Source organism: Plutella xylostella, chromosome 22, assembly GCF_932276165.1.
Source record: "Plutella xylostella chromosome 22, ilPluXylo3.1, whole genome shotgun sequence".
NCBI lineage: Eukaryota > Metazoa > Arthropoda > Insecta > Lepidoptera > Plutellidae > Plutella > Plutella xylostella.
Window position 1 is genome coordinate 4,416,008 of NC_064002.1, and position 27,081 is coordinate 4,443,088.

At 37.1% G+C, this 27,081-nt stretch overlaps 1 protein-coding gene across 13 annotated transcripts in view; it reads left to right on the top strand.

The window, feature by feature from the left end:
* The window catches only part of LOC105394091 (polypyrimidine tract-binding protein 1), a 331,428-nt gene that overhangs the window by 191,788 nt on the left and 112,559 nt on the right, over window positions 1-27,081 (top strand). For 6 of the 13 annotated variants that reach the window (XM_038105568.2, XM_038105570.2, XM_038105571.2 and 3 more), the window contains exon 1: window positions 23,378-23,396. The exons of 3 other annotated variants lie outside the window; for them this stretch is intronic. In XM_038105568.2, coding sequence (XP_037961496.2) covers window positions 23,394-23,396 — 3 coding nt within the window. In that variant the 5' untranslated portion in view covers window positions 23,378-23,393. Of the gene's footprint in view, window positions 1-14,669; window positions 14,727-23,369; window positions 23,397-27,081 lie in introns of those variants that run through there. 4 more of the 13 variants (XM_038105572.2, XM_038105578.2, XM_038105580.2 and 1 more) reach the window with 2 other exon arrangements.

The window sequence follows — 27,081 nt, forward strand, 5'->3', positions numbered from 1 at the left end:
AAATTAGGACTTAAAATTGCCATAAGTTTGAATTTTTCACATTTCTATATTTTTTTAAATAATATTTGATTACATAAGAACGTTATTTTATTGCTAAATCCTTTAAATTCAATGTCCAATCAGTTTTAAAGTAATCTTATATCAAATTCTCAAAAAAAGTGTATGGAGCATATAGGAGCCTGTGAGGCTCCACGTCCGCACTGGTGTTAAGAAAAAATGACGTCCATACTTAAAGGTTAAGCAGCCACGAAATGACCAGTTTTGTAAAACGAAGTTGTAAAACGAAGTGAAACTAAGTATAAAATTCGCATGCATAAATTTTCTACCTTCATCCCTTTTGTTTCCCCGCTGAAATCGCCCTACATCTCACCCTAGTTCGTTTGCAGTAAAAAGCAAACTTCCAAACTCAGTTACCGACTGCCTAATTATACACAGGATTACCTTAAAATTCGGTCTTTATTTACCTTCAAACTACTTTCGTATAGGTATACCTACCTACACACTGCTTATTTTAGATTCATTACGAAGTATAAATTCTTTCGTAAGTATTAACAGTTTTGTTCGGAAATATATCCAACACCTGTAAACTTTACACATCGAGCGATGACTGAAAAATTGCACACAATGTATTTCACGTAAAAATGCTGTTTATAAATTAACTGGAGTGTTTATTTTACTTCCATTCGAAGATGTTTATTGTATTTTGTGTTGGATTCTCACACCTGTGACGTAATACGCATCTTGAGCCGTTACAACTTCACAACACTGAACGTTTAACATTTGAGTATAAAGTAACAACAATATTTTACCATCGTTCCCTATAAGCCATGACTGATCAGGAATGTTCGTAAAATTCGGTAGACGCACATTGAAAATATTTTTTTTGAACTATATAAAATTATTATGTAGGTAAAATATTTATTTTGAATCTGTCACACATAACCCGCAATTTACTTACCTACTATATAATAACTTGAAATAAACAGTATCTGAAACGGGGTTTACCTACATACACAACAAGAGTCCACTCACGCACCAAAGAATATATTTTATTCAGTTTAAAGCTGGTAAGTAAAAAGAGTTGGTACGGATATTAATATTTAATTATTAAAAAACAAAACCTTTAAATGTACAAACACAAGATTCGGATAGTGGAGTAGCTTTTATTCAAATACAGCATTAAACATGCATAGAACAGTCGTTTGATACAGCCGGGAAAAGACGGGTATAATATCGTAAATTATTATGATAGACCTTTTTTAAAAGCCTTTCTTTGTATCTGACACGAATTGGGGTGAATATTTTAAATCATTTTGTGAAGTCAAATCTTTAGAAATGAAATGACCTAGCGGTTACAGATGGCATCTGATGGCACTTCAAAATTCGTGTTCGTTCGTTGCAAAGAAGGTGGTAGTTGATCTAATTCATTTATTTATTTGGATGAGAGTCAAAAATAATTATCTATTATTAGGTTTTAGATAACGTTTTGAACAGTAAATCCATGTTAAGGACCCAAGCTACATTATGCTTCTTAGTACAGTAAGGGGCAGATAAACCTGACCCCCCTCAGAAGCATTGTTACTATGAGACGGGGGTCAGGTTTCTCTGCACCTGACCGTACCTACCTCCTTAAGTACTCATACATTTTCTTTTCTATTAATCTCGCTTCCAAGACAAGATCACTCATTATATTTGTCAACAATAGCACATTATACTACATCGCTTGCTATGTTAAGGCGGGCATCTACCCATAAATTATCGGAGTGATGAACCCATTTGCGATTCCGTATCGTATCCGTTTCCGTATAAAATTAATTGGGGCGTAGCGCGCGGAAGGATGCGAGATGGTAACAACTCATACTGAATATGACGTCCCAAGCCTGACTTGAGATTAGCGGAGCCCTTCGCCTTAAATATATAAGCGAGTATTTAAAACATAAATAATGAGATGTATTGTATAGTTTTCAGTACTAATCTAAGTATAGGGCGTATCGGTAAGGACAGCTGTTTTCAAAGTAAATCTGTGGTAGGTTAGCACTAAACTGAAAGAAACAATCCGGAATTTGAAGGGTGTTGTTACTGTTTTAAGATTTTTCGGCCAGCGGAAGTTTCAAACCCACACTCAAAAAGGCTCTCATAACATTTGCGATACATAAAATACGCGTAGGTATATGGCTATTGTGTCGTACGGTTTCCATTTATTTTTTTAAAACATTACATCATGTACGAGTTTGAATTTCACTTTTTGCACTTGAAAACCCGTTGCTATTTCTACAATATTTGTTCAGAAAGATTTTTTTATATGCAAAATGCTGAACTGCTGTATGTATCCGGGCCAAATACGCCTTTTTATGCACGCCTAGTTGCACAGTGGTCGCATATTGCAGTGGAGAAGTTTTATGACTAGGGGTAGACAAACACAGAATCAGTAATTTAATAAAATAACAGCTTTTGTAAACGTCCGCATTGTATGTTGCGAAACAACAACGTGTTAGAACTTTACTGTACGTTTTGCACTGTGCTAGCTCACATACCTATGCAAGCGCTGAGCCACATTTTTCCGATTCCGCATAAAACTTATGCATGGGCACGTATCAAGCTATTTTCAGGAACTTTGTAATTACTATTGAGCGGGCGGCCTTCGAAGTAAAGCCACTTTGCATGATTAGCACTTTTACCCGGTGTTTGCATTGGAACTTTCATTTTAGAACGCTTCTTAGAAGTTGTATTTGCTCTCCTTCGAATCTTTGCCTTAAATTCTGTAAAGTTAAAGAAATGCTTCTATTAAAATTACAGTGGTAAACGGTAATCATTTTAATACCAGCATGCAAAATCTAAATAGAATTCCTTGGAAAATATTTTCAGAAGTAATTTCTGCGATTACGAAATCCTTTGTTTATTGTTCCGAATTAATGTAATTAACCCTAGACACGAGTCCAAATGTGTTAACGGGTGCCATTGAAAAGCTAAGCTTCTGAGGGACTTGCAAAATTGAGTCGTTGGGCTTGTTAACAAGGTGGTTATTCGCGTGGCCGGCGATCTCATTAGCATTCATGGTGCGCCCGCGACTCCGCGCCCCCGAATAAAGCATCTGTTAAATGTCTCGTGCTGACTGAAACTTGCTCGTAATTATCTGTTAACATTCCAAAGTTTGACCTCGCGAACCGTTGCCGCCGCTCTTACCCCAACTTGTAAGATACCGGCACCCACCGCCGGCGTTTTACTTTCCTAATAATCAGGCTCAGGGAGATTTTTAATGAAAAAGATTGTTCGCCGTTATTTAGGAAGTTTGTAAAAGGGATTCGCGAAGTTTGTTTTGATTTAGTGCGCTCCAGTTTAAAGGACGCTGTTCATCTTTTTGTTGCGGTTTCCGCTAATCGATTACGCCCTGTTGCCCAGCCCGTTCTTTCTAAATTAATTACGACTTTACAAATGATACCCAAATGTTCATATAAACATGAATACACATACCTACATTGTTTCAGGTCAAAGTTAACGTCTTTTCATGCTTTATCTGACTGGAAAGGTAATTATTGCCAGAACTTTCATAAAAAATATGTGCAAATTTTATTTGCAATGTCATCTTCGGTCTGACCAGTCAATAAAGCGTGTCACAAGTCTACATTAATCACAGCAGACAGAATAATTCGCATCCACGTTATCATTTGAAAGCTTTCCCAATACCCATGGAGGTATTGCGTAGACAGCAAAGGTTTAAATCGATTTTTAATTAATCTTTTCGTTTACGTTTTTGCGTGCGCCGTATATAGATATCGTGGCATGATTTGCGCGCCCAGCGATTACGCGATCAAAATGATCCGCAGTGAATAGAACCGATGTAAAGGGCAACGACAATAATAAAACATTACATTTAAAAACGTTCCAACAGCTAAACCGATATTGATGAAACATCGATTAAAGAGTATTTATTTATGATCTTTTTATTGTACCTACATAAATAAAAGTAAAAAACATACTACGTACCTACATACTTTACGTTTACGTTACTTGTTTCAGTCGGGAATTTTTAATACAAAAAAAGAAATAATTTCTTGTCTCGGATACTGTACAGTCTTGGAAACATTCGCCGTCATTTCCAACTAGTTATTATTTACGTTGAACAGATCGAAGGCACATCCGCGGGCCGCGTCTCGCTCTCAAAGTAAACACTGAGCGGATGATAGCATTCCGCGTGCAAACTCATATTCGTTCGCCAAATTCCTTGCCTCTGACTAAACGTTTTACGTTAAAAACGTAATAATTCCGAGATGTGAAAAACTTCGCCTCGGGCACGGATTTTACAGCCGATTGCCCCGACCCGGCTAACTCCACCGTAATTCCGGATGATGCGTTAATTTTTACGACATTTTAAGATTCTAAGCGTCTTTTACCCCGTAGATTGTTGCAAGTGATTGCAGACGAATTAATTAAACCGTCTCTAGTAGCGTACTTTAGAGCTTCGTTATAAAGCTTTAAAATAAAAATGTCCTGCGGAAACGGTGTTATTTCAAGTTGCACGCTTGTTATTTCAGCCCGTGTAGCAGCGTGTTCTGTTTAACCGACGGCTGAGTATCTAACTCCTTTGCATGTTTTTTGCAGCATGAGATAAGTCGCTTTGCCGATAGGGCGCGCGTGAAAGCGTTATGGCATAAAAAGTGCACATTGAATAGCCGTCTGCACCGGAAAAGTCGAAAAAAATCGACGCATGAATTCGTTCCGTTATGGCCGATATGTTAATAAACATTGAACCTGACTTCAATGGCTCTAGAGATGCATTTCGGGGGCTGCGTAATGGAAACTGAAAAATTGGGTCTTTTCCCGAGAACTTTTAGTTGAAACTCCGCTTTTTTCGGAACTTGTTGTTCTGTCATTTTCATTACGGAAAAGTCCCGGAGGTGAATAACGGATCGAAGTCGGGGATTAAAACGATAGACAACCCAACCATTACTTGGTTTCACAATGTACTTATTTATTTGTTTGTTTCTAGAGTTATTATTCCTGAAATTCCGGTGTAGAAGGGACGCACGTGTTCACAATAGTGTAATGGCTAACGCATGCTGTAAGTTGGTGCCGGGTCTATTTCGAGCCGCTTCCTTACCGTTTAGCCATTTATAGTTCCCACTGTTTACTTAAAATGCCATTGCGTGTAATCCCACCGAGTTATAAGCGCTTTGAACTATACTTCAAGTAGATATGGAATCATTTTTAGCTACAGTTGGACATCGATAAGATATTAATTTTAATTATTGTTAGTGCTCATAATTCGCACTACCTATCACTTTCTCCACAACGCCCAAGGTTAACTGGAAGAGAATGCTTTTAGCATTAAGTTCGCCTATGTACAAAATTAATTTATGTGCAATAAAGAATTTAATAATAATAATAATAATAAAACAATATGTTCAAAATATTCAGTTTAATGCACTAAAATTTAGAAGACAAGTTCTTCTTTATTAGTATTAATTGGTATTGCCATAAAAATCTGAATTTCATAGCTATGGGATGGGCCAAGAAACTATTATGAGACAGCAGTGCTTTTAAAATTTTATTTACGATATACACTTTCTTTATTAAATTTGCTCCTGGCTTCGCAGGTTGCCGGCAAGGCCTCGCTTTATGGCTCAATTTAAAAATGTTTCACATTATCCACAGGGAAAATATGAGTTTAAGTCTTAGGCTTACCTTCGAAATATTAAGTAGGTAATACTGCAATTTAGAAATGCCTTCTTTCATTTTTACAGAAGACTTTTACCGGTTGCTTTTCAAATAAGTCGCATAACAGTATGTTTAGATATACGGATGTATATACATTTTATTCGAGACGATTTCTTTGGCCCCGCGTACGTTCGTTTAGGAAGCGCAAAGTAAAGGCCATCTTGAGAAAACAATGCCAATTGAGACGGAAATTGACGAGCTCCCGAACTATTCGCGATCAAAGGAGCTGCTGCAAGTTTTCTCAAGGAATGTTTTGGTTAAGAACGTTTATATGAGAATAGAGTCGTAGTCACAGTACCTAATTGGTACATTCCGAAGTGAATTCCTGGCTAATATCTCGTGGAGGGCTCTCGGTCGCGATTGATCTCCGCGGAATGACTCCGTCTTCACTTTTGATCGAGTATTTTCGTTCCCTTTTTGAAAGATCTCCTTTCGCTATTTATTTACCTCAGGAATTTAGACTTTGAGATTCTGGTGAACTAACTCTTGAACGGAATGGAAGAACGGAAGCTGTTTGTGTTGGATTTAAATTGGCTCTGTCGTGATTCGAGGACCAAGTATTAATAAACATCTGGTTTTGTATTGATTTACTATTACTACCTATGTACTTATGGGTATACCTAGTTGGCTGTTTCTTCTCTTCTTTATCCTCTTTATCTTTTTGTTCTACCCTTAAGATATATTTTACATCCACATAATTATGTACTTATTTTAAAACGCTCTTCAAAAACGCTTAAGCTTTGAAAACGTAGTTGAAAATTGATGTAATGTATTATCTCTGATATGAGGGCGCTACTGAGCTCTTGTTGACATCGACTCTGTATTATTTTAATTATAATAATTCAAAAAATAAACTGAATCCGGATAAAAGTGATTATTTGCATAGATAAAGTGATATAGAAAGCGAATAATTGTTATCAAGGCAAGAAGTGGCGAAATTATCAAGAAAACAAGTGGAAAAAAGTGTAACGGTCAAATCCAGTTACCAGTTTATAAAAGTGAAATAAAAGCATGGATACCCCTCCAAAGGAAAGTCTTGCAGGTAACTACCCCAGGAAGAGTGATACACTGTAACAATCCACAATATTTCGCTATTCTCCTAATTTATAACCTCAAAAGATCGTAAAAATCGATTGTGCACAATCATCGAGCGATATCTGAAACAACGCCATCTAGGCAACAGTAGCAGAACGATATAGCACACGCACCACTCCAGAGAAAAATATATTTACCAATAAAATCGATAAACCGAAACTACCGCCATCTAGAAGGGAGTAGCAGAACTTCTTCCTTTATTGCGAAGCATATCTAACTTATCTCTGCATTATTACCCAAAGCAAACAGAAGAGGGCGCTTATATCAGAAACATGGAAGAAATTTTAAATACGCTTAAACAAATCCAAAACGATCTGGCGACCCAAAAAAGTGACATGCGTAACATGGAAGAAAATATTAAAAAGGAAATAAACAGTCACATAGATCAAAAATTTACCACAATACAACAAAAAACAGCAAACTTGGAGAGCCGAATTGATAAACAGCAGGAAACTATTGAACGCTTAGAAAAACAACTTAAAAGGAAAAATCTTTTGTTTTTTGGCATGAAAGAATCAGAGAGCAACTACTATGATTTATTAAATGCAATATTAAATATTTTAAATAACATTATGAAGATTGATTGTCAGCAAAGCGAAGTAGAGCTGGTAAGAAGATTAGGCAAGAAAGGGGAGAAAGTGAGGCCTGTCATCGTTACGATAACAACTATGGGGCGGAAAATAGAGATATTAAAGAAGAAAAAAATGCTTGAAAATTCAACTATATATATTAAAGAAGATCTCACAAAGGAAGCCCTAGAAAAGCGACGACAAATACAGGAAGAATTTAAAAAACAGCGAGACTCTGGCAAAAACGTTGTCATTCGATATGATAAGATAATTACATTGAGCAAGAGAGACCAAAGAAAGACAACAGGAAACGAAAATCAAGAGATAAGAACTCAAAAAAGGAATCTATCAGAGTCACCTGAGTCTAAAAGTCAAAAAACCCCAAATCAAGACAAAAATATAAAACAAATACCCAAGAAAAATAAAACAAATAATATTACATCATACATAACTAATTCAAGATCTACAAAACCTCCGAATCAAACACAACAATGCAACAAAGATGATGTACATCAAAAAAACGTATAACTATAGTCCCTCCAACTCCTCCAAGCCGGCTGGTCACCGTGGAGGAGGACGACCAAAACCCCCCTAAAACAAATTACTCTGGAAAAAGTAAAGAAGAAAACAAAAATGATAATTATCTCTATATTGCAAGTTTAAATGTTCGGACATTATTAAAAGATAGAAGATTATTAGAACTAAACCATGCCATAAGCGAAATAAAATGGGACATCATTGGCCTATGTGAAACAAGGAGAGAAAACGAAAAAATTGAAGAATTCGATAATTTTATTCTCTATCACACAACTGGAACGAAGGGAAAAAATGGCGTTGGATTCCTTATAAAAAAGTCACTTAAAAACTCTATAATCAGCTTCAAATCTTACTCAGACAGAATAGCTGCAATCGAAATTCGAATATCTGATAAAGAGATATGGACGATTGTTCAAGTCTATGTACCCACTGAAAGCTATAGCATGGATGATATGGAAATTTTCTATCACACTTTGGATACTGTGTTGGACTCTATTCATACAAAAAATCTAATTTTAATGGGAGATTTCAACGCACAAATTGGTGAGAAGCAACAAGGGGAACAATCAATTTTTGGTAACTACTCTCACGGGCAACGAAGCAAACATGGTCAAAGGCTGGTAGAGTTTGCACTTGAAAAGAATTTATTTTTTATAAATAGCATGTTCAAAATCAAACCGCATCAGAAATGGACATGGAAATCGCCAGATGGATTATACAAAAATGAAATTGACTACATACTAACTAACCACCCAAAACGCACACACCATTTTAATATTATACACAATTTGAATTTTGCAACAGATCACCGAATGATAAGGTGTAAATTAAAGCTAAATGAAAAAAGAAACAGAAACTTTATCAAGAAAACAAATACCATGTCAAGAGACCTACCAAAGTTGACTGGAACAAGTAGCAAATATTGGGAAGAAAAATTTATAGAGTCCGTCACCAAATCGCAAGACATACAGGAACAATACGAAAACTTTGAATTAGTGATGAAAGAACTGATAGAGCAAATTCCAAAACAGAGATATAAAGAGAAGCAACCACTTAACACCTACACTCTACAACTTCTAAACGACAGGAAAAAATTATACCAAGAAAAGGGATCTAAGGAAATTAGGCAGCAAATTACAACAATTAGTAAGGAAATAAACAGACACATATCAAAACACCAAAAGAATGAGAGACAAAGATTATTCGAAACATATATAGAGAAAACTGGAGCCATAAAAAAAGCATTTAAAGAGCTAAGATGTAAGAGTGAATGGACAGCAAATGTGAAAAATAAAAAAGGTAAAAAGCTCTACAAAAGACCGGATATAATAAACGAGGCCACCAACTTCTACGAAAACCTCTACACATCAAATGACTCATCAGAACTACCTATATATTCGCCTTGTGACTCTACCCTACCCGGATTTATACTAAAAGCTGAAATCGAATATGCAATAAACTCACAAAAAAACGACAAAGCACCGGGGGAAGACCACGTTACTAACGAACTGCTGAAATCTTTGTCAGAAACATTACAAGGTCCACTTCAATTATTGTTTAATAACATCCTTCAATCGGGAAAAACACCTAAGCAGTGGTCAAAATCTACAATTATACTGATCCACAAAACAGGCGATCGAAGTGACTTGGACAAGTATCGGCCTATAAGCCTCATGTCAAACATATATAAAATATTCTCAAAAATACTACTGAATAGAGTGACGAAAATTTTGGACGAAAACCAGCCGCGCGAGCAAGCCGGTTTCCGCAAAAGTTTCTCCACAATGGATCACATTCATGTTGTATCACAAATAATAGAGAAAACAAATGAATATAATAGAACTCTATACATGTGTTTCATCGATTTCACTAAAGCCTTTGACTCATTGAACTATAGGGAAATCTGGCAATCTCTAAGGCAACAAGGTGTTGAAGAAAGATACATAGCTATACTTTATAACATATACAGCAATAATTCAGCAAAAGTTAAACTAGAAAGAGAAGGTAGAGAGTTCCCAATTAGGAAAGGAGTTCGTCAAGGTGACCCTATATCACCAAAAATATTCTCAGCGGTATTGGAGTCTATTTTTCGCAACTTGAAATGGGATAAAAGAGGACTAAAAATTGATGGCGAATACTTGAGTCACCTACGCTTTGCAGATGACATTGTCGTTTTCTCGGAAAATCTACAAGACATCCAACAGATGCTGAACGATTTGGCAATAAATAGTAAAAAGGTAGGTCTGTCTCTAAACCCGACTAAAACCAAAATAATAACTAATGGCAGTAGAGAAGATGTTATAGTGGAAGGCAGAAATATAGAGTTCGTGGATGAATACATCTACCTGGGGCAGCGGGTATCTTTCAAAAACCAAACTGAAAATGAAATTAAGAGACGCATAGCCATTGCATGGAGTAAGTACTGGAGTTTCAAAGAAATCATGAAAAACAAACAGATAAACATTAAAATAAAAAAGAAATTATACGAAACTGCTATTATGCCAAGTTTATTGTATGGATGTCAGACCTGGTCCTTAAGGAAAGAAGACGAGAATAGACTGGCAATATGTCAAAGAAAAATGGAAAGAAGTATGCTGAATATCAAACTACAAGACAGAATAAAGAATATTGATATAAGAAGAAAAACAAAGATCTGCGACATACTAAGTAGAATTAAGAAACTGAAATGGAAATGGGCAGGACATATCTGCCGAATGGAAAACTCCAGATGGACAAAACGTGTCACGGAATGGATACCACGAGAAGGAAAAAGAAGTAAAGGACGCCAAAGAAAGAGGTGGGCAGACATTTTCCTACAAACATGTGGACCGAACTGGATGACTAAAGCTAGAGACAGAAGCTTGTGGAGATCATTGGGGGAGGCCTACGCCGTGGAGGCGACTACTACACAAGAATGTTTTTAAATAAAATTTAACATAATTATAATTATAATAAATTAAAAATTAATCTATTTATATGAAATCAACCAATTATTTAGTTATGTTTTTATTTAGAATTTTATTAATATTATGAACGTTAATATTTAAATTTGATTTCATTTAATTACAAATGTTGTAGAATTATTATAATAATAAATTAAAAATGTAATTATTTTGAATGAAATCAATCCACTAATTAATGTTTAATGAAATCAATCCAGTAATGATTTATTTATTTTATTTATATTATGAATTATGCATGCAAAATTTTTTACGTGAATTAATTAGTATGTACATTATTTTAAAAACTCATGTGATTTGTGAAAATGTTTTACTTAATTAATTTTAAGTACATTATAATATTCTATGCATGTGCACCTTTAAATTTATAAGTAGTAGAAATAAAGGCTTTTTTATTTATTTTTATTTATTTATTATTATCTCTATAATTTTATGTTTGAAATAAATAAATAAGTACATTTAAACCCCTCCACAGATAAAGATAAAACGGAATAAGAAAACCAAATAATACTTATCAAAAACGCATCGGCTGCCCATCTCCTTTGCATCAACATGTAGAACCTGCCAAACCATCCCCGATGAACTAACACATCCTAATACTAGTTCATTGGCCTTGTAGTAATAGGGAGCAACTTCCCTACCTTCCTGCTAGTTGGCAAGTTCTGACATCACATCTTCCCCGGGTATTGTTTAAAGTTATCAAGTTTTCGAACAGCAGACGTAAGTCGACGGCGACTAATGAACGCAACATGGAATACGCCGACAGAAATAACGAGTTTCGACAAAATATTCCTATCGCATGTCTCGCGTTACGGTGTGCGGAAAATGTTTTTAAAAGCTAGGTATTTAATGTAATGTTTTTTCTGGATCTTCGGAAAATAATGACAACATCGTGTTCTTCGTTTTAAGGGTATCTCTAAATTATTATTATTTTCTTAGCGTGTCAGTGGCAAACACTAGCGCACGTCCAGATTTGGTCCCCGTGGTCAGAATAGCGTCATTCGCTGACTGCCCAGAGTGCGCCGGACGTACGTATATAAAGTACAAAGTCAAATTCAGACGCTTTTATCCATCGTATACGTACCTAAATATAATTATTTTTTTCTGATGAATGATGAATGTTAAATTGATAAAGCTGCGTACAGACCGGCCCAACGAACGCCCAACGATGGATATTTATCATACATAATACAGGGCAGATTACAGCAACGAAGGTCAACGAAACCCGTTCGTTGGGGTTCGTTTGGCCGGTCTGTACGCAGCTTTAGGCATACGGGAAGGCTCCTTTCGAACTTATAAAGTTAAACTGGAGAAGCTAGTAAATAAAGAAGCGCATGTGGCTCAAACCCGATCGCTGTAAAACGGTATCACAAAACACCCATAAAATGCTGTTACTACCAACTTCGACCATGTGGAGTTGAGTGCAGAACATTGCAAGTGCAAATTTTCATAAACACTGAGCTCCAGATAAGATGGCAGTCCGCTGGATTCACTTCATCGCTCTCGAAACACGAAAAAGCTCATACAATTAGTTATGATGCACTCGAGTTTGGAGCCAGACATGACTACGAATAAAGTTATTGCGGCAAACTTCGGGCTCGTGGTCTCGTATTAATGAAAATTGTACTTAACAACTTTTGTTTCTATAGCGACGCTGTCGTGGTTGATATTGGTAAATTTTACATTAAATTATAGTACATGCTTAGATATTTAGGTTTGTACCTATTTATGTAGGTACTAAGATAACATAACATCTAAAAAAAACTGAAAATATATGAATTACTTACAACATTTTTAAAACGATTAAAAATAATCACATATATTTAATACAGTTTATTAAACTCTATTAAATCCGGAACAACTAGGTACAATAAAATATTGACCATTAAAACCCACAACATAACCTAACCCCACCAATAACCAAAACAAAGGCCACGGTCCAATCTTAATCAGTTTTCAATCCTCATGACTTGCCTTCGGTATTTGCATGTCTAACTATCTTGCGAGTCCATGGTCGGTCAACAATGGGGCCGTTTAGCAATTCGCTCTTATAATGGAGTTAGTAGAGATTGCGGCCACAGCTCGCCTCCCCTATGAGACCGGGGGGTCACTCTCTAAGGCGAAAAACTAAGTTTCAGAACGCTGCTGCGCGAGCCACGAATCTATCTCGTCGTATTAAACGTGCCGATTGCACGACAGCTCTCGTTTGATAGTTTTTCGTCAGTATAGAGTTACCCTCCTGCCGCCACTAAAATTACGCCCGGGTCATGTGGTCCGGATTCCGGACGGTATGTTTGTGTTTGAATATTTTCAATTGCGTTTTGAGTAGGTATATAAATATAGCTTTATCATTAAAAATAAAAGGATGTCACTATCTCGTCTATATTATGACTGCAAGTGCCAGTGTGCAGTTACTAAACATGGGTAGCTGAATATTAATGATATAGTTACAAACAGGAACAACAAATAAATGTCTTTATCTTTATGACTAAAACTTACTTGAGAATTTTGGCAAACGAAATCAGTCAAGCCGTATTTTTTACAAAGGTCTCCAGTAAATAGTTGACCATAGGAATATGACCAACTTTTTGTTTTTATAGACCCCTGATTCAACTGATGGTCTCCTAACCTAAAACATCCAATCACACCTAATTTCTTTATGAAATATCAAGGCCTTGGCAGAAAACTTGGGCCATCTATCACACACGCTCCAACACAAATACGATCCTCATACACTTCAATTCAGTACAAACACGAGGCCATCAAACATCGAAGTCTGTATCAAGAGGGCAGTCTGTTGGGACCGCATCCGTTCATTAACCTTATGGCAGATAGATGCATATTGTTGACTCAGCACGATCTAAGACGGATCTCTGTGTTCCGTCTCCGTCTTTAAACACTGGCTGGTACTGGGGCGTTCACTGCGTTCAGTAGTGTTGTGTTCTATTCCATTCTAAATAGAATTTGAGTATCCATCTTCAGTTACATTACATAATATCACACTATGAAGCAATATATGAAATAAAGAAGATATTATAGGTATAGGAATGCAAATTCGTGTTGCTACTTAATTAATATCTATCTTTATTTTGGTTAAAACTACCATACAGAACCCCTTAAAATAACTGTCACCGCGAACCCTAAACGGAACAAGGCAGATGGATTAATAAAGAAAACCCCCAAAAGGTAAATTAAGAGGGTGATTTGTTAGCTTAGTGTTCAAATAATAACAGACCCTGAAAGAGCTTTTTCGGGTATAACCAGGCTCCAATTAGGATTACCAAGATGGACGACAAGACCAAGGTGTTCACCGTACTCGTATTAACTTATTTTAAAGATTATATTATGGTGTTTTGGCCTGTAAAGTTTGTGAAATCCATTCTAACAGATAATAAAAGAATTCTAATAATGATATCCTTTATTGCACATAATAAAAGTTGTACATAGGCAAACTTAACGCTAAAAAAGCATTATTTTCCAGTTAACCTTGGGCGTTGTGGAAAAAATTATAGGTTGTGCAATAGGAAAAGTTAATTTTGTGGTATATATGTTTTGTATTGAATATACGGGCTGGGTTCAAGCTGGTAACCGGCTATTTCTCCGATACTAAACTATATTGTCTGCACAGGTCTATAAAACCTGTATGTAAAATTTTTAACATGACTCTTTGTTGCCAAAATATGAATAAATAAATAAAAAGTACACCTGTCAGACCTACATCACCTATAAAATATGTATGATAAAATTTCATAAATAGTAGCTATGTATTCTAAACATTCACGTTTGTTCCCAGGTGAGTCCGACTTCACTACTAGACTGCAACAACGGTCGCTGCATTGCGTCCGAAACGGTGAGTTGAACACTACTTTTTACTATGATAATTACATATTAATTATTATAATTAGATATTAATTAATTACCGTTATCCATTCCTAGCTTTATACCTTTAATAAGCCTCGCGTTCGCAGAAAAATGCAAAAGGAGCAATAAAAAGGCCGGCTAATCAGTACGACTTCGGACACTCAAAGAAGTATCAAAGCGAAAAGTCGTTCTGTTTGCGCGGAACTTGCAGATGTGAGGGGGCACTCCAGTTTCACGAATGCAATATGTGCCGCCTTAACTGCGACTTTATCACGTAGCAGTAGGAGTAGCGGTAGCATGGCTGTGGGTGTAGGTAGAGGCTAGGTTTTTAAAAAAAACAAATGCATAGGGTATACATTTTAAAGTTTTTTCGTTTCCACGATTGCGATTTATGCCGCCTTAACTGCGACTATATTGCGTTGTGTTAGAGTAGCGATAGCATGGCTGCAGGCGTAGGTAGTAGGTTGTTTTTTTTTTTAAAAATCAAATGCAAAGGATATAAATTTGAAAGTTTTTCGTTTCCGCTGTGCGTCCCACAGACCGGCGAAGGCCGGCGCATCCATTCCAGCCCGCAACTGTTCACGGTTCGGTTCCAGACTAATTATGGCCCAGTTTTTACTCAGCCACACTTTAACGTGTTCTCGCTCCAGTCGTCGGTGAAAAATCGACTCAAACTAATACTCAAACATCATCTTTAGAACACACGCCGTTAAGTCCGTTTTCCAACGGCCCGTAATACGGACGCTATGAATTTGTTCCACTAAATTGAAGTGTAACCCAATTGTTTTAAGGTTCATTTTATTTCCTAAACTTAAAAGTTTGAATGCCAAAGTGGGAATGTTAGGAGACGGTCCATTTTAATCTTTACCCTCATTGAATTACGAGCGAAAGTAATAAAGGAATTTCACAACTGGAATTTCCCAGCTAGAAACCTTCTCATGACTTTCGTCCGTAACTCGAGTTGATAATTACTAATTACTGTATTTATTTTCAAGATTTAACTTACTTACTGTAAAATTAGTAGGAAAGCGTGAGCCTGGGCATAGCGATAATTTGAATTAGTTATGTACACACACACACACACGCACTCACGCCTTGTACTAATGTACTCCCTTGCGGGGTAGGCAGAGGTACATTGCTGCACCCACTTTTCGCCAGAGTTATGTAATTTAGGCCAAATCACATATTAGAGGTATACTTAGAAGAAATACGTATTATACTTTGATCGTATTTGTTGACAAGTAATTCTACATACATTTCATTAAGCTTTAGCTAACTTGTAAAGTATTTTTCTTTAAATATAAGAGCTACCTCTAGGATGATATTTTATTTCCATTCAGATTTGAATATAAATCTTATAATCCGAAGCTTAAACCTCAAAGATAAATTGCGAAAGAATAATGCAGATCCGCGCGCGACGGTCTGTCAGCTTTTTGGTCGATTCTTTAGCGGAAGAGATTGGAGGATCGACTCGGGCTGACTCCAGTTTAGTTAGCTCCATAACTTTGACGTTCTCTCTTACTTTGTAGTTCGACTAAGCTGCTAAAGTTAGTTTTTTAATCTCAGATACTAAATTGACAGTTTTTTTACGGTTCATCAACAGTACCGCGATTATGTAACGAATAGTTCTATTGGCGGGACAATAGACTGTTGATGAACCGTTCAGAATCTGTCAGTTAGTATCTGAGATTAAAAAACAGACTTTAGCTATAATCTTCGAACTACCCTCAAAATACTGCCGCTTTTTCATGTGTCAGCCTATTTCACAACATTCACGTCAGCTCACTGAACAAAACCAAAATTTATGTATGTTTAACGAGTTATCAAATATTATATAAATTTATTTCTTTCCCATTGTAACCGACTCCGCAAAATGTACATGTGATTGACGAGTGAATAATTAAATCGCAATCGAATACCTGTTCCGGTATTCAAAATTTTAACGAGCACAGAGTATTTCGATTCCGGTATTCCGATTACATGTGGAAAATATTAGCCCGAAGAATTTCATTTTTCGCTCGAGTATCGCGCTACAAAAGTTTGACTCGCCGGTATCCGGAGCGATGCAATGTTTGCCAATTAGCGTAGGCCGCCGTCGGCGATAGATACCCTTCCTTCCTAATTGATATTTGATTCAGGAATCCTTTCTGAAACGGAACAGATAGCATCCAACGTGTACTCTTTTGTTAAACGGCCTCAGTTGTTGGTACCCGATACCAAATACGTCTTCATAACTTTGAAACGTGATCATTCCAACAAACACTACATCTATATTATAAATAAAATAAATAAATAAATATGTGGGGACATCTCACACACGGCCATCCGACCCCAAGCTAGGCAGAACCTGTGTTATGGGTGTCGGACAGCTGATATATCTACACAAATACATAGATATATAGATACTAAATATAAATATCAACACCCAAGACCCGAGGTACAAATATCTGTCTTTAAACAAATATCTGCCCCAGCCGGGAATCGAACCCGGGACCATCGGCTCAGTAGTCAGGTCACTAACCACTACGCCATTCGGTCGTCTAACGTCTATTATGGTCTCATGCAAGTCTCACAGACATATACAATACATAGATAGAGTTTTTGTTTACATAGATTTATTTTTTACTCCAAGAAATAAATAACAATTTTACATAAAAAAGTTAATTAGGGTACAAAAGACGTTCTTATTGTTAACAGTGATCTGGCAGACATTTTTTGTGGGTTGGACAAAAAGAGACAGAAATAGGGTAAATGTACTACATACACCTACTTTAATCCTAACTAATATTATAAATGCGAAAGTCACTGTCTGATTCTCCTACTATAGAATAGATTTAACATATTAGGTTTTGTATTTAATTCAGACAACTGAAAAATTTTAATACCGCGATGTAGGATCTTCATATTAATTGGCCTCCGTTCCATACAAGCTCTCTGTATTGCGCTTTTAGTGCCATCTGTTGGATATATCCGGAACTGTCTGTCTGTCTGTTACTCTTTCACGCCAAAACTACTGAACGGATTTGAATGAAATTTGGTATACATATGGTCTAGACCCTGAGAAAGAACATAGGCTACTTTTTATTGCGAAACGGAGGTTGTAAGGGGTTAAAAGGGGGGGTTAAAAGTTGTATGCGAATACTTAATTTTAAAAGATAAAAATACTACGGCTGACTGGCGTAGTGGTTAGTGACCCTGACTGCTATGCCGAAGGTCCCGGGTTCGATTCCCGGCCGGGGTAGATCTTTTTTTAAATAAACTTTATATTTAAGCACTTGATGAGCAATTATTAAACATTTTGTTCTAGCGTTTTTGAAACTTCGATCTGTGAGTGGATAAAATAGGGGTTCATATTTTGTATGAAGTTCGTCATTTTTGAAGATAAAAACATTATATTTTGTATTTAGGCACTACATAATCACAAAAAAAATAATAATTAGCATTTTTAAAAAAAACCAGTGTGGGGGTGTAATATAGGGGTTGAAAGTTTTATGGGTGTTGAGTTTTAGAAGTTTAATTTATATAGTAGCTATGTCCGCTCCTAGATGGCGTTGTCGGATCGGATATAGATCGCGGTATGGTTTGATTTTAGCTAATGTACTTATAGTTTGTATGTATTTGCAGTAAGTTTTGCAGATTTTGGACCTTATATCCTCGAAAACAACCCATAAACGACTGTACTTTTCAATACGAGGTTTCATTCATTGTCATTTGGTTCTTAATAGTTCTTATGCGTCATTTTTGAAGATAAAACCATGAAACTTATTACGTACGTGTTTTTTAGGAAAAATGTGCAGAGATTTTCTATACGGAATTCCCATGACTGACACGCACACGATATCAACGCACAGGCTAAACGTAGCGTAGGCACTTGAAATTTGGAAGGGACGTAGCTTAGGTACCGTATTTTCCCACAAAAACCGGAGTTTGCGGGATTTCCCCGCACGCGTTCATACAAGTATTCATTGTAACGCGTGGAATATGCACATGAGATGCGGGAAAATGGCGTGCTATCCCACGTGCGTGATGAAATCTGCATGCTGTTAAAACAGCCGTAAAGCTTAGTTACAATAGGATATTGCAAGATACCTAGCTGTTTTCAATCTAACATGTCTGCACACCTTAGTAAAGTTATGGTTTTGTTTTGAAAAATGGGAGTTAAAGTGAAAAAAAAGTAGTATGAAAAAAACCAAAACTGCATAAGTTAGATGCTTGAAATTAAACATTTATAAATTACTATTCTGCCATTGCTATACAAGTCTTTGCTCAATGAAGTCATGAAAATCATTTTTAGTCAAGTATCTTCGTACTTATTTGTCAATTTTCATCTAATTTAATACCACCATGGCCTGTTATTGGGTAGGTAGTTCGGGAGTCGTCCACGACAAAATAATTTTAAGGCGAAGCGAAGCTCGCGGGCAACAGCTAGTACATCATAAATATTATTACTTACCTACTTTAAATAAATATATCTCAGCCTTAGTTTATTATCGTATCTCAAGATGAGTAATTCACCTAATTCTAATGACCCTTTTAGTAGGACTCGAAAGTTCTTTGTACGGGTCGATGACCTTGAGAGGGTTGGGTCCCGAAAAAAGACAAGGAGGTAGTCAGAGTTGCGGCTTGGTAGAGCACGCTGGTGCTTGCGAACGCCCGAACAATTCCGAAATATCCTGTAGCCAAAACATTGTGTACTACAAAAATGTAAAAACACGGCCTGGCATTGTGCACTACCCGGCACATACAGATAACCGTCTCAATTGGTGGCGAGCACTTGTACCATCGGCGCTCCCCTGCGCTCTCGTAAGCCGAGCCTCGACGAGTTTTTGAATTTTTAAATTACTCATTGTGCGATGGAATACACCCCCACACATTTATTCGAAATTACATTCTATTGACATCCGAATATGCACCCAAATTCATACGCACAGGTCTCAAACTTGCGTCACCGACGCAGCGCCTTACACCTTTACGGACCGCAGCAATCTACACTAGCAGGCTCGGGACGACGTTCCCTGGAAGGAAATTCTAACAAATATCTCTCTAAATTATTGATAAACATCCTTATCCCCTGATTGCGCGCTAAGCTTGTAGCTTTCTAACTATTAGTACGGGATCATTACTTGCAAATTCTCACGTAATCGGTAGATATACGGGTCGGAATTCACTGTGTTTAAACCCACGTATCATCAAACGTGCTTCAATCATTTGCATGTTCGTGTATGCGGTGTTTGGGATTATGAAGCGCTCTGATGTGATTCCAGTGTTAGATGGAAGAGAGTTTAAAAGTATATCAAATGTAGAGTGATCATTCGTGCGGAACTTACAAAGATACAGCGAGAAATAGGGCGTGAACAAAGACGTGCGAGCAAGTCTTCCACCGCTCATACATTCTTGTGGCTCAGAATACGGAGCTGCATAGATGGAATGCATTGTTTGATTCCGTTATAACTTTGTTGTTATAACGTTTTCAAGTAGGTACTCATATAGATGAGTTACGACTTCTGTCTTAGTTATGAGTATCATTCCACATAGTTATGACTTATATTTCGTCGTTAACTGTCTCTTAGTTGTGCAAGTTCAGCGAATCACTGAAATACACTAAACTTACGACGTTTATTAATGGATCGTAAGAGAGACATTAGAAAGTTGTAGATTTGCAACACATACAATACATTTCATCTATCTTGTATATTAACACGAAATTTGCGCAAAACTACTCTTCTGCGTCTTGGGCTACATATCACAATTAGTGCTCCAGCGAGCCTGCAGGAATGCCAGCCAATTTAAAGCAAAGCGATTCAAACATAAATTTATCAACATGGAGCATTGTCTCGAGTACTAGTGATGGTGGAAGTCATCGACAGAACCCGTTCCACGCCGCCGGCGTACCGCATCGTAGAATGTTATTACCGAGGTACTTGGGAAGCGCGGGCGCATGAAAGGGATGGAGATACGAGAAAGTCGGGAGAGTAAACGAGATGGTTACAGTAGGAGGACGCGAGGGGTCAGCGAAAGTGCATTGCCACGGCCGCGGTGCAAGCACCCGATGGGAAAAGCATTTCTGGATTTAGAAAGAAGTTGTGATTTGATTCGTTCAATATTTGCGCCGCTTGAGCGTTATCCTGACCTTATAAATGTCTATATCTGGTTGGGAATGCTCAATCACTCACTGGGAGGTCGCCTCGTCGCACGTGTCAGTGCGTGTAAATATATAATGGCGCGGTTAATTTATAATGAAGAGCGCCAATACACGGTTCATTGAAGCGCGCCCCAGTTCTGATTTTAAAGGAAAGGTAAAAATGAACCGTGTCAAGAGCGGTTCGGGACTCTCGGCGAGGCGAAGGGCATGCTCAGTGGACGGACAAAGAGAGCAGTTTCAGATACGAAACACGGACTTACCTTTTAAGAAGTTGCGAGGCACCTGAGATACGAAGCCGTGTCAGTGGCCTTATTTTCGCGAGAATGCTTGTTTGTTTTTGGGGGACTTTGTAACGTGTTTTAGGATGGCTTTGTACTTTCTTCTGGCCAAAAATGAACAAGCATCGGCTGCGTATTTTATATTGTCACGCTACCAGACGTTGTACCGTTCGAACTATTATAATATTTACTGTCATTAAAACGGGCGACCATTGTCTTCGTCATTCCTATCCTAAAGCATTTTCGTTATTGAGAATATAGCAGACATCTATTCTAACTAACATCATTATTCACCTGCCTATTTTCAAGCAAATAAATATTATTACTTTTATTTATATTTTAAACAGTATACCTATATAGTCTCATGAACTTTTTTTAAAATAAACGAACATAGCCGGATCCTTTCCTCGGGGAAACTTCAATATACTTTATCAGTTTAAGCGTAACCGCGCCACGGAAGACGGCGGCAAACGAATCGCTATAATCTCATTACGGACCTACCGGCATTTTTCACTTCCTAACAAGGGATTGCTACCGAAACGAAAACGCAATGCTCAGGTAGGTTCTAGATTACATTGCTTTGTAGCTGTAGTTTAATATGCAACGAATTTAATAGTTAATGGTCTCGCGACGACGCGAGCTCACGAGTGTGCGCAATTACCCCACACTTATTCCCTAAAGGGGGGAGTAGGACCGTTAGATGTGGATTTATGTGTGTGCTTCGGCGCGCTGACACAGGTTACGGCTGTCGAGCACTAATCAGATTTGGTAACGTAAAATACTGGCAACATTCGCACTCTATCATCGTCTACGTGTGAAACTTGTTTGTGGCGCCAAGTTGAGTCGTGAGAGTGAGTCGACGGGTCGCCATTTTCCAATATACTTATCGGTCGCTTCTGCTGCTAAAATTGACGAATATCGTTTTTTCAACGAAAAACGTAAAACAAAGGTAAATCCACAGTACAAGCGCAGTCCGCTCCCGTTAAAACGTAATAGCTTTCATAAAACAATTTTAAATTCATGACATACTCCATCCATTAAAATACAAAGTCGTGAAACTGAAAGCCTATCCGAAAATGTTATACTTTTAATGTTTAGTAAAATACCGAAAGTATCGGGCCAACTCGCAGTTTACGCGGAAAAGTTAAAAAATTTAATAGATGCGTAAAAATTTAATCGCCGTTCCTAATTGAATACTGAAGGGAGGTTGGTGTTAAAAGTAAAAATGTATTTTGTCGTAGAGCGGTTTTGAGATAGATATTTGCTGGAGCAATAAAGCATAAGCTGTTAGGTACTCTATGATGTTAATTTACTTTAATTTAACTACTTTAATTTAGAATTAAAATAACGTAATCACGTACGTTTTGCACTAATCCATTCCTGGTGTAAGCAGACGTGCATTGCCGTTCGCAATCACGACAACAAAACTTAATAGATGTGGGATTGGGATTGGTTGGTGTTGGGTGTGGGAATCTTTCAGATGCACACTATTGAAAGTAATGAAATTTATACCATTAAACGAATATCGTGCATAAAGCATGAATTTGTGCAATAAAGAATTAAATAATAAATAATAATAATAATAATATCTACCCAGACGGGCCCAGAACCCGGGACGACGATAGAACAGTCGGCTTGCTGATAACCTCACAAACACCAGCTCATCATCATCACTCAACATAAAAGCCGCACAATTTTCATTACCTGCCTTTTATTTTTCAGCGTTTTTACAAAATAATTGCGATCCATTCATCTCGATTCTACCTTATTATTATGACAAGTGGGATACACAGCCAAGCTTTTAGAGCCCTCGCTGTTTTCACCGAAGACATCGTATTTTTCTATGAAAATAGCCAAGACTGAATATCATCATCATTAATATTTAATTTTAGGGACACGCAACCGTAAATGGGGTAACACGGCATTATAATTTCGAAACGTCGTAACGCAAATTGAGTTTTTAATCGGCCTAGGGTCCAGGCGGAATAACGAAATATCAGGGTAAATAAATAATTTGATAAAAAAATCAAAACTATTTCAATTATGCCGGTTACATCGGTATTAGGCCATATTCATTCATTTCACACCTATCAACAATGCAACATAGTTATAAAAGTTTAGTTTGTCCTAATAGCTATAGAACCAAAAATTTACACCTAGTCCCTGTACCTATTTATTGTATCAAATATAAACATCACATAACAATCTACAGGTCTTTCGAGAAAACGTCTTGGAAATGGTAAGAGGTATTTAAATATTCCTTGTGTATATTACTTTCTGTGCAACTACCTTCTTGATAAATAAGATTACAGCTACTTATGTGTGAGTTGAGAATGCGTTACTGCCTGTTTACAAGTGTTGTCCTTGCTCGGACATGTTGCATGGACCTTCCACTCTTTGCAAAAATATGCTGTGAATTTTTTCCCATTCACACTTTTTATTGAATGTATTTTTACGCACTATTTGTAGTGTATCTCATTGTTGTATCTGCTGTCCGTTTCGTAAATGTTTGTCGTTTTTATCCTCTTCTTTGTAATTTTTTATAGATAATTCGTAAGCCAAAAAGTTCTCTTTTTTACTTCTACGATGTAAATGTTTTATGAAAGCATTAAATTTTATAATCTAGATGGGCGGGGACAATTGTTTTCAAGTTCAACACTTTTTATAATTTTTTTATTTAAATCTACATTCTACAAAGACAGAAAACAAGCAAATGAACATAGCAATAGTAGAGAATTTCATTAAATTAATTCAATAGCTTCTGCCTTAAACGTAAGTAATATCGTGAATCCTCTAGTATAACCGATGCCGCTATGCCAGTGATGCCATAATAACTATACTATCCCAAACTCCATAGTCAACGAAATAATAAGAAATAATAAGAAATCATGTAACTATTGATGTAGCTACATGGAATCATAGTTGTAGTGATAACTACACACTTATAATAATATAATCATTATGCTGCGAAGGCCCATTCATCAAGTACACATACAGAATAATCCCACATTCTATCCCGCCCTAAACAAATTTATCTGCCTAAGTTCGCGATGTTATATTGTATACCTAAAACAATTTGTAAGCTTATACTTTATCCTATTTAATGCCACCAACACATGGGATCGGTTTAAACTAAAATTTGTTCACAATATAATTTATCAACGAAGCTAGACAGACTAGGTAATCTGTTTTGTTATACGTGAGTGCCGCTAGTGTACTGTGAAAGTTCTCTTTAGTTTTTAAAATGTTTGCAAAATTAAGATAAAAAGTTGTAATTAAGTCAATAATCAAAATAAACTCGCATCAATCTGCCCACCGTTTCTACCGAAAAATAAACAATTAATTGATGTGTTCGATTTGCAATCAAATAAAGTACTTTGACTTTCGTTGCTTATAATAATAAAATTCCACAGCTGATTTATTGTAAATTGACATTTCCTGTCCCGAGTAAGTCTAGCTTAACTTTTAAAAGCCACACTCATATACTTATCATGCATTACAATAATTTCAATGAAAGCGACGCATCGGGACCCCGCATAAACAAGGTTACATAATGTCGTATCGGTTTCTTTGTTGATTATTTCACTTACATTGTTTTTCTGAAAGAATTCTGAGGCGTGCACGGTTTTATATAGGAGTTATAGTACTTGCGTGTATTTGTGAAAATAACACGACTGTAAGTATTGACTAGTAGCTACTGATGCAGTTCCTACCGGGTATGAAGAGGTTATTTTTTATTATTTGGCAAGTTTATGGTAGGTTCGTAGCCCTGATGAAATCAGTTTTCTTTCGGATATATCTTAAGATTTATTGGAGGTTGGGATCATTGTATTTCGGGCACATAATAATATTGAGGTCTTGGTCACCAATTAAAAAACGATTAAACATTAATCCTAGGTTGTGTTTCTGCACCTTCTCTATAGCAATGTTATCAACACGCGACCCCCTAATGTCTCACTCGCAACATTGACAACTTCCACCTTTTACCAAATTGTATTTTCATGTTCGTCCAAGTTTTCCTTATAAATATTGTTATTACGAGTGTTATATGACGACAGGTAGGGAGCGTATTTACATTCGGCAGGTACGTGAACTTGCTGACTGTCAAATCTACTGTGTGGGAGTGTAGCTTTGCTCCCTGCTCGTAAGTACTCGTTTGAGCCGAGAGTTTAGTGGCGATGTTGCCGTCTTGAGAGCCGCTGGATGCGATTGGTTGCAGACTTTTTTTTTAATTATTTACTTGTTCAATTTAGTTACAAAGATATAAATAATACGTGACTGGCGGTTGTACCTATAACTTTCTTATAAAATCTTTCAGTGCATAGTACATATTAGTACCTACCTACTTACCTGGTTCCGATGGAGATTGTGAGCGATTAGCTTTAGTAGACTCGCTTTGTGTAATGAACACGGTTCGAGGGGTGTGTTTAGTTCCCGGTATTAATTATCGCAGTACAATCCGCCACTTTCATGCATTGTATGTTTATGTGTGCTCAACTAGGCACTGTACTCGTATGGTAAGCTTTAAGGGTTATCACTAACGAAAGCTGTTTCGATGATTATGTTCACGATAATAAACTCCCTCGTGCCGTTGGTGTCAAAGATCCAGAACAATACTCAGCATAATTAAACAAACAGACTCACATTTTATATCTAACGCGAACATCCAAAAGTAAATTACAACGCTAACTCAACAAGCCTGCAAACATTAATTGTGCAAATCCATCTTGAGAGTAACATGTTACACAATTGTGTTTTAAAAGTACAATGTAACTTAAAAAGTATATTAACTAGTGTTGCTCCAACAGCCGCGGAACGAAGATTAATCGCCGGTGCGCGGATTACCGCGGTGCGGTGGACATACGCCCCGCAAACTTAGCACAACACTGCCTAACACCTTTACTGTGTGAGGCATAGAGGCGCGAGTGGCACGCTTGCGGTGTAAACAAAGATTGCTGGTTGCGGTCAATCGCGCTCCCCGCCACGTTGTAGTGTGGCCACGGGCTCGTAATACCCCTAAAGTGGTTGCTTACTTCATATGAGCTGCAGCTGCAGGATTGATATTATGCTTTAATGCGGCTTGGGATGTGGACTTTATACAGTGTATTTCGCTATTCCAACAGGAAGAACATTTTTACAGGATTGCTACTTAATATTTTCAATTTAAACAACAGTTGTATAATATGTGAAGTTATTAAAATATTCGATGTTTTTAAGAATAGACCTGAGTATTTAGTAAAGGGAAAATATTTAGGCGATAGCGCTGACGATTCTCAGTTGGTACCACACACTTAGTATTGTTGCCGAGTACAAATCGCTCATATATCATAATAATAAATAACAAAAAAGGGTTAGATCCATCCCCCAGTTGCTCATATACGCCATCCTTTAGTAAACTGTCAACTCGCGAACAACGAACCAACTAATTCCCCGATGAAAACCCTAATTTGCTAGCCAACTATCAACGTTTTCCGTTGTCCGACGACGCCCGACAAAAACGTCAAATCGGTGTCGTAAAAACCCCATATTTATAAGTCACAAATCATTCACCCCTCGTCATATTGGTAAACTGCCGTCTGGATGGTCCCTCAGTGGCAGTTATTGGGCCTCTAGAGGTCCGTATATACGGAAGCAGCCTAATGACGATCGACTACAATAGAGTTGGGCCTTTGTTATTGCTATCTGACCTCAGTGCTTCGAACGATTTGTTAAATGAGATCCGGCGGATGCGGACTTCTTTTGCCAACTACGTATATTTTTCTTGCGAATGACGTCTGGCCTGCCAGTATCGGTAACTTTATTCGTTTGCGATTTGCTTTTGCTTCCTTTAACAAGTTCGCTTTAAACCACGACGGTTGAAGAAGTTATTGGACCAATTACAGTAATAGTCAGATTACTCTCCGTAGTGAAAATTAGATTTTGTT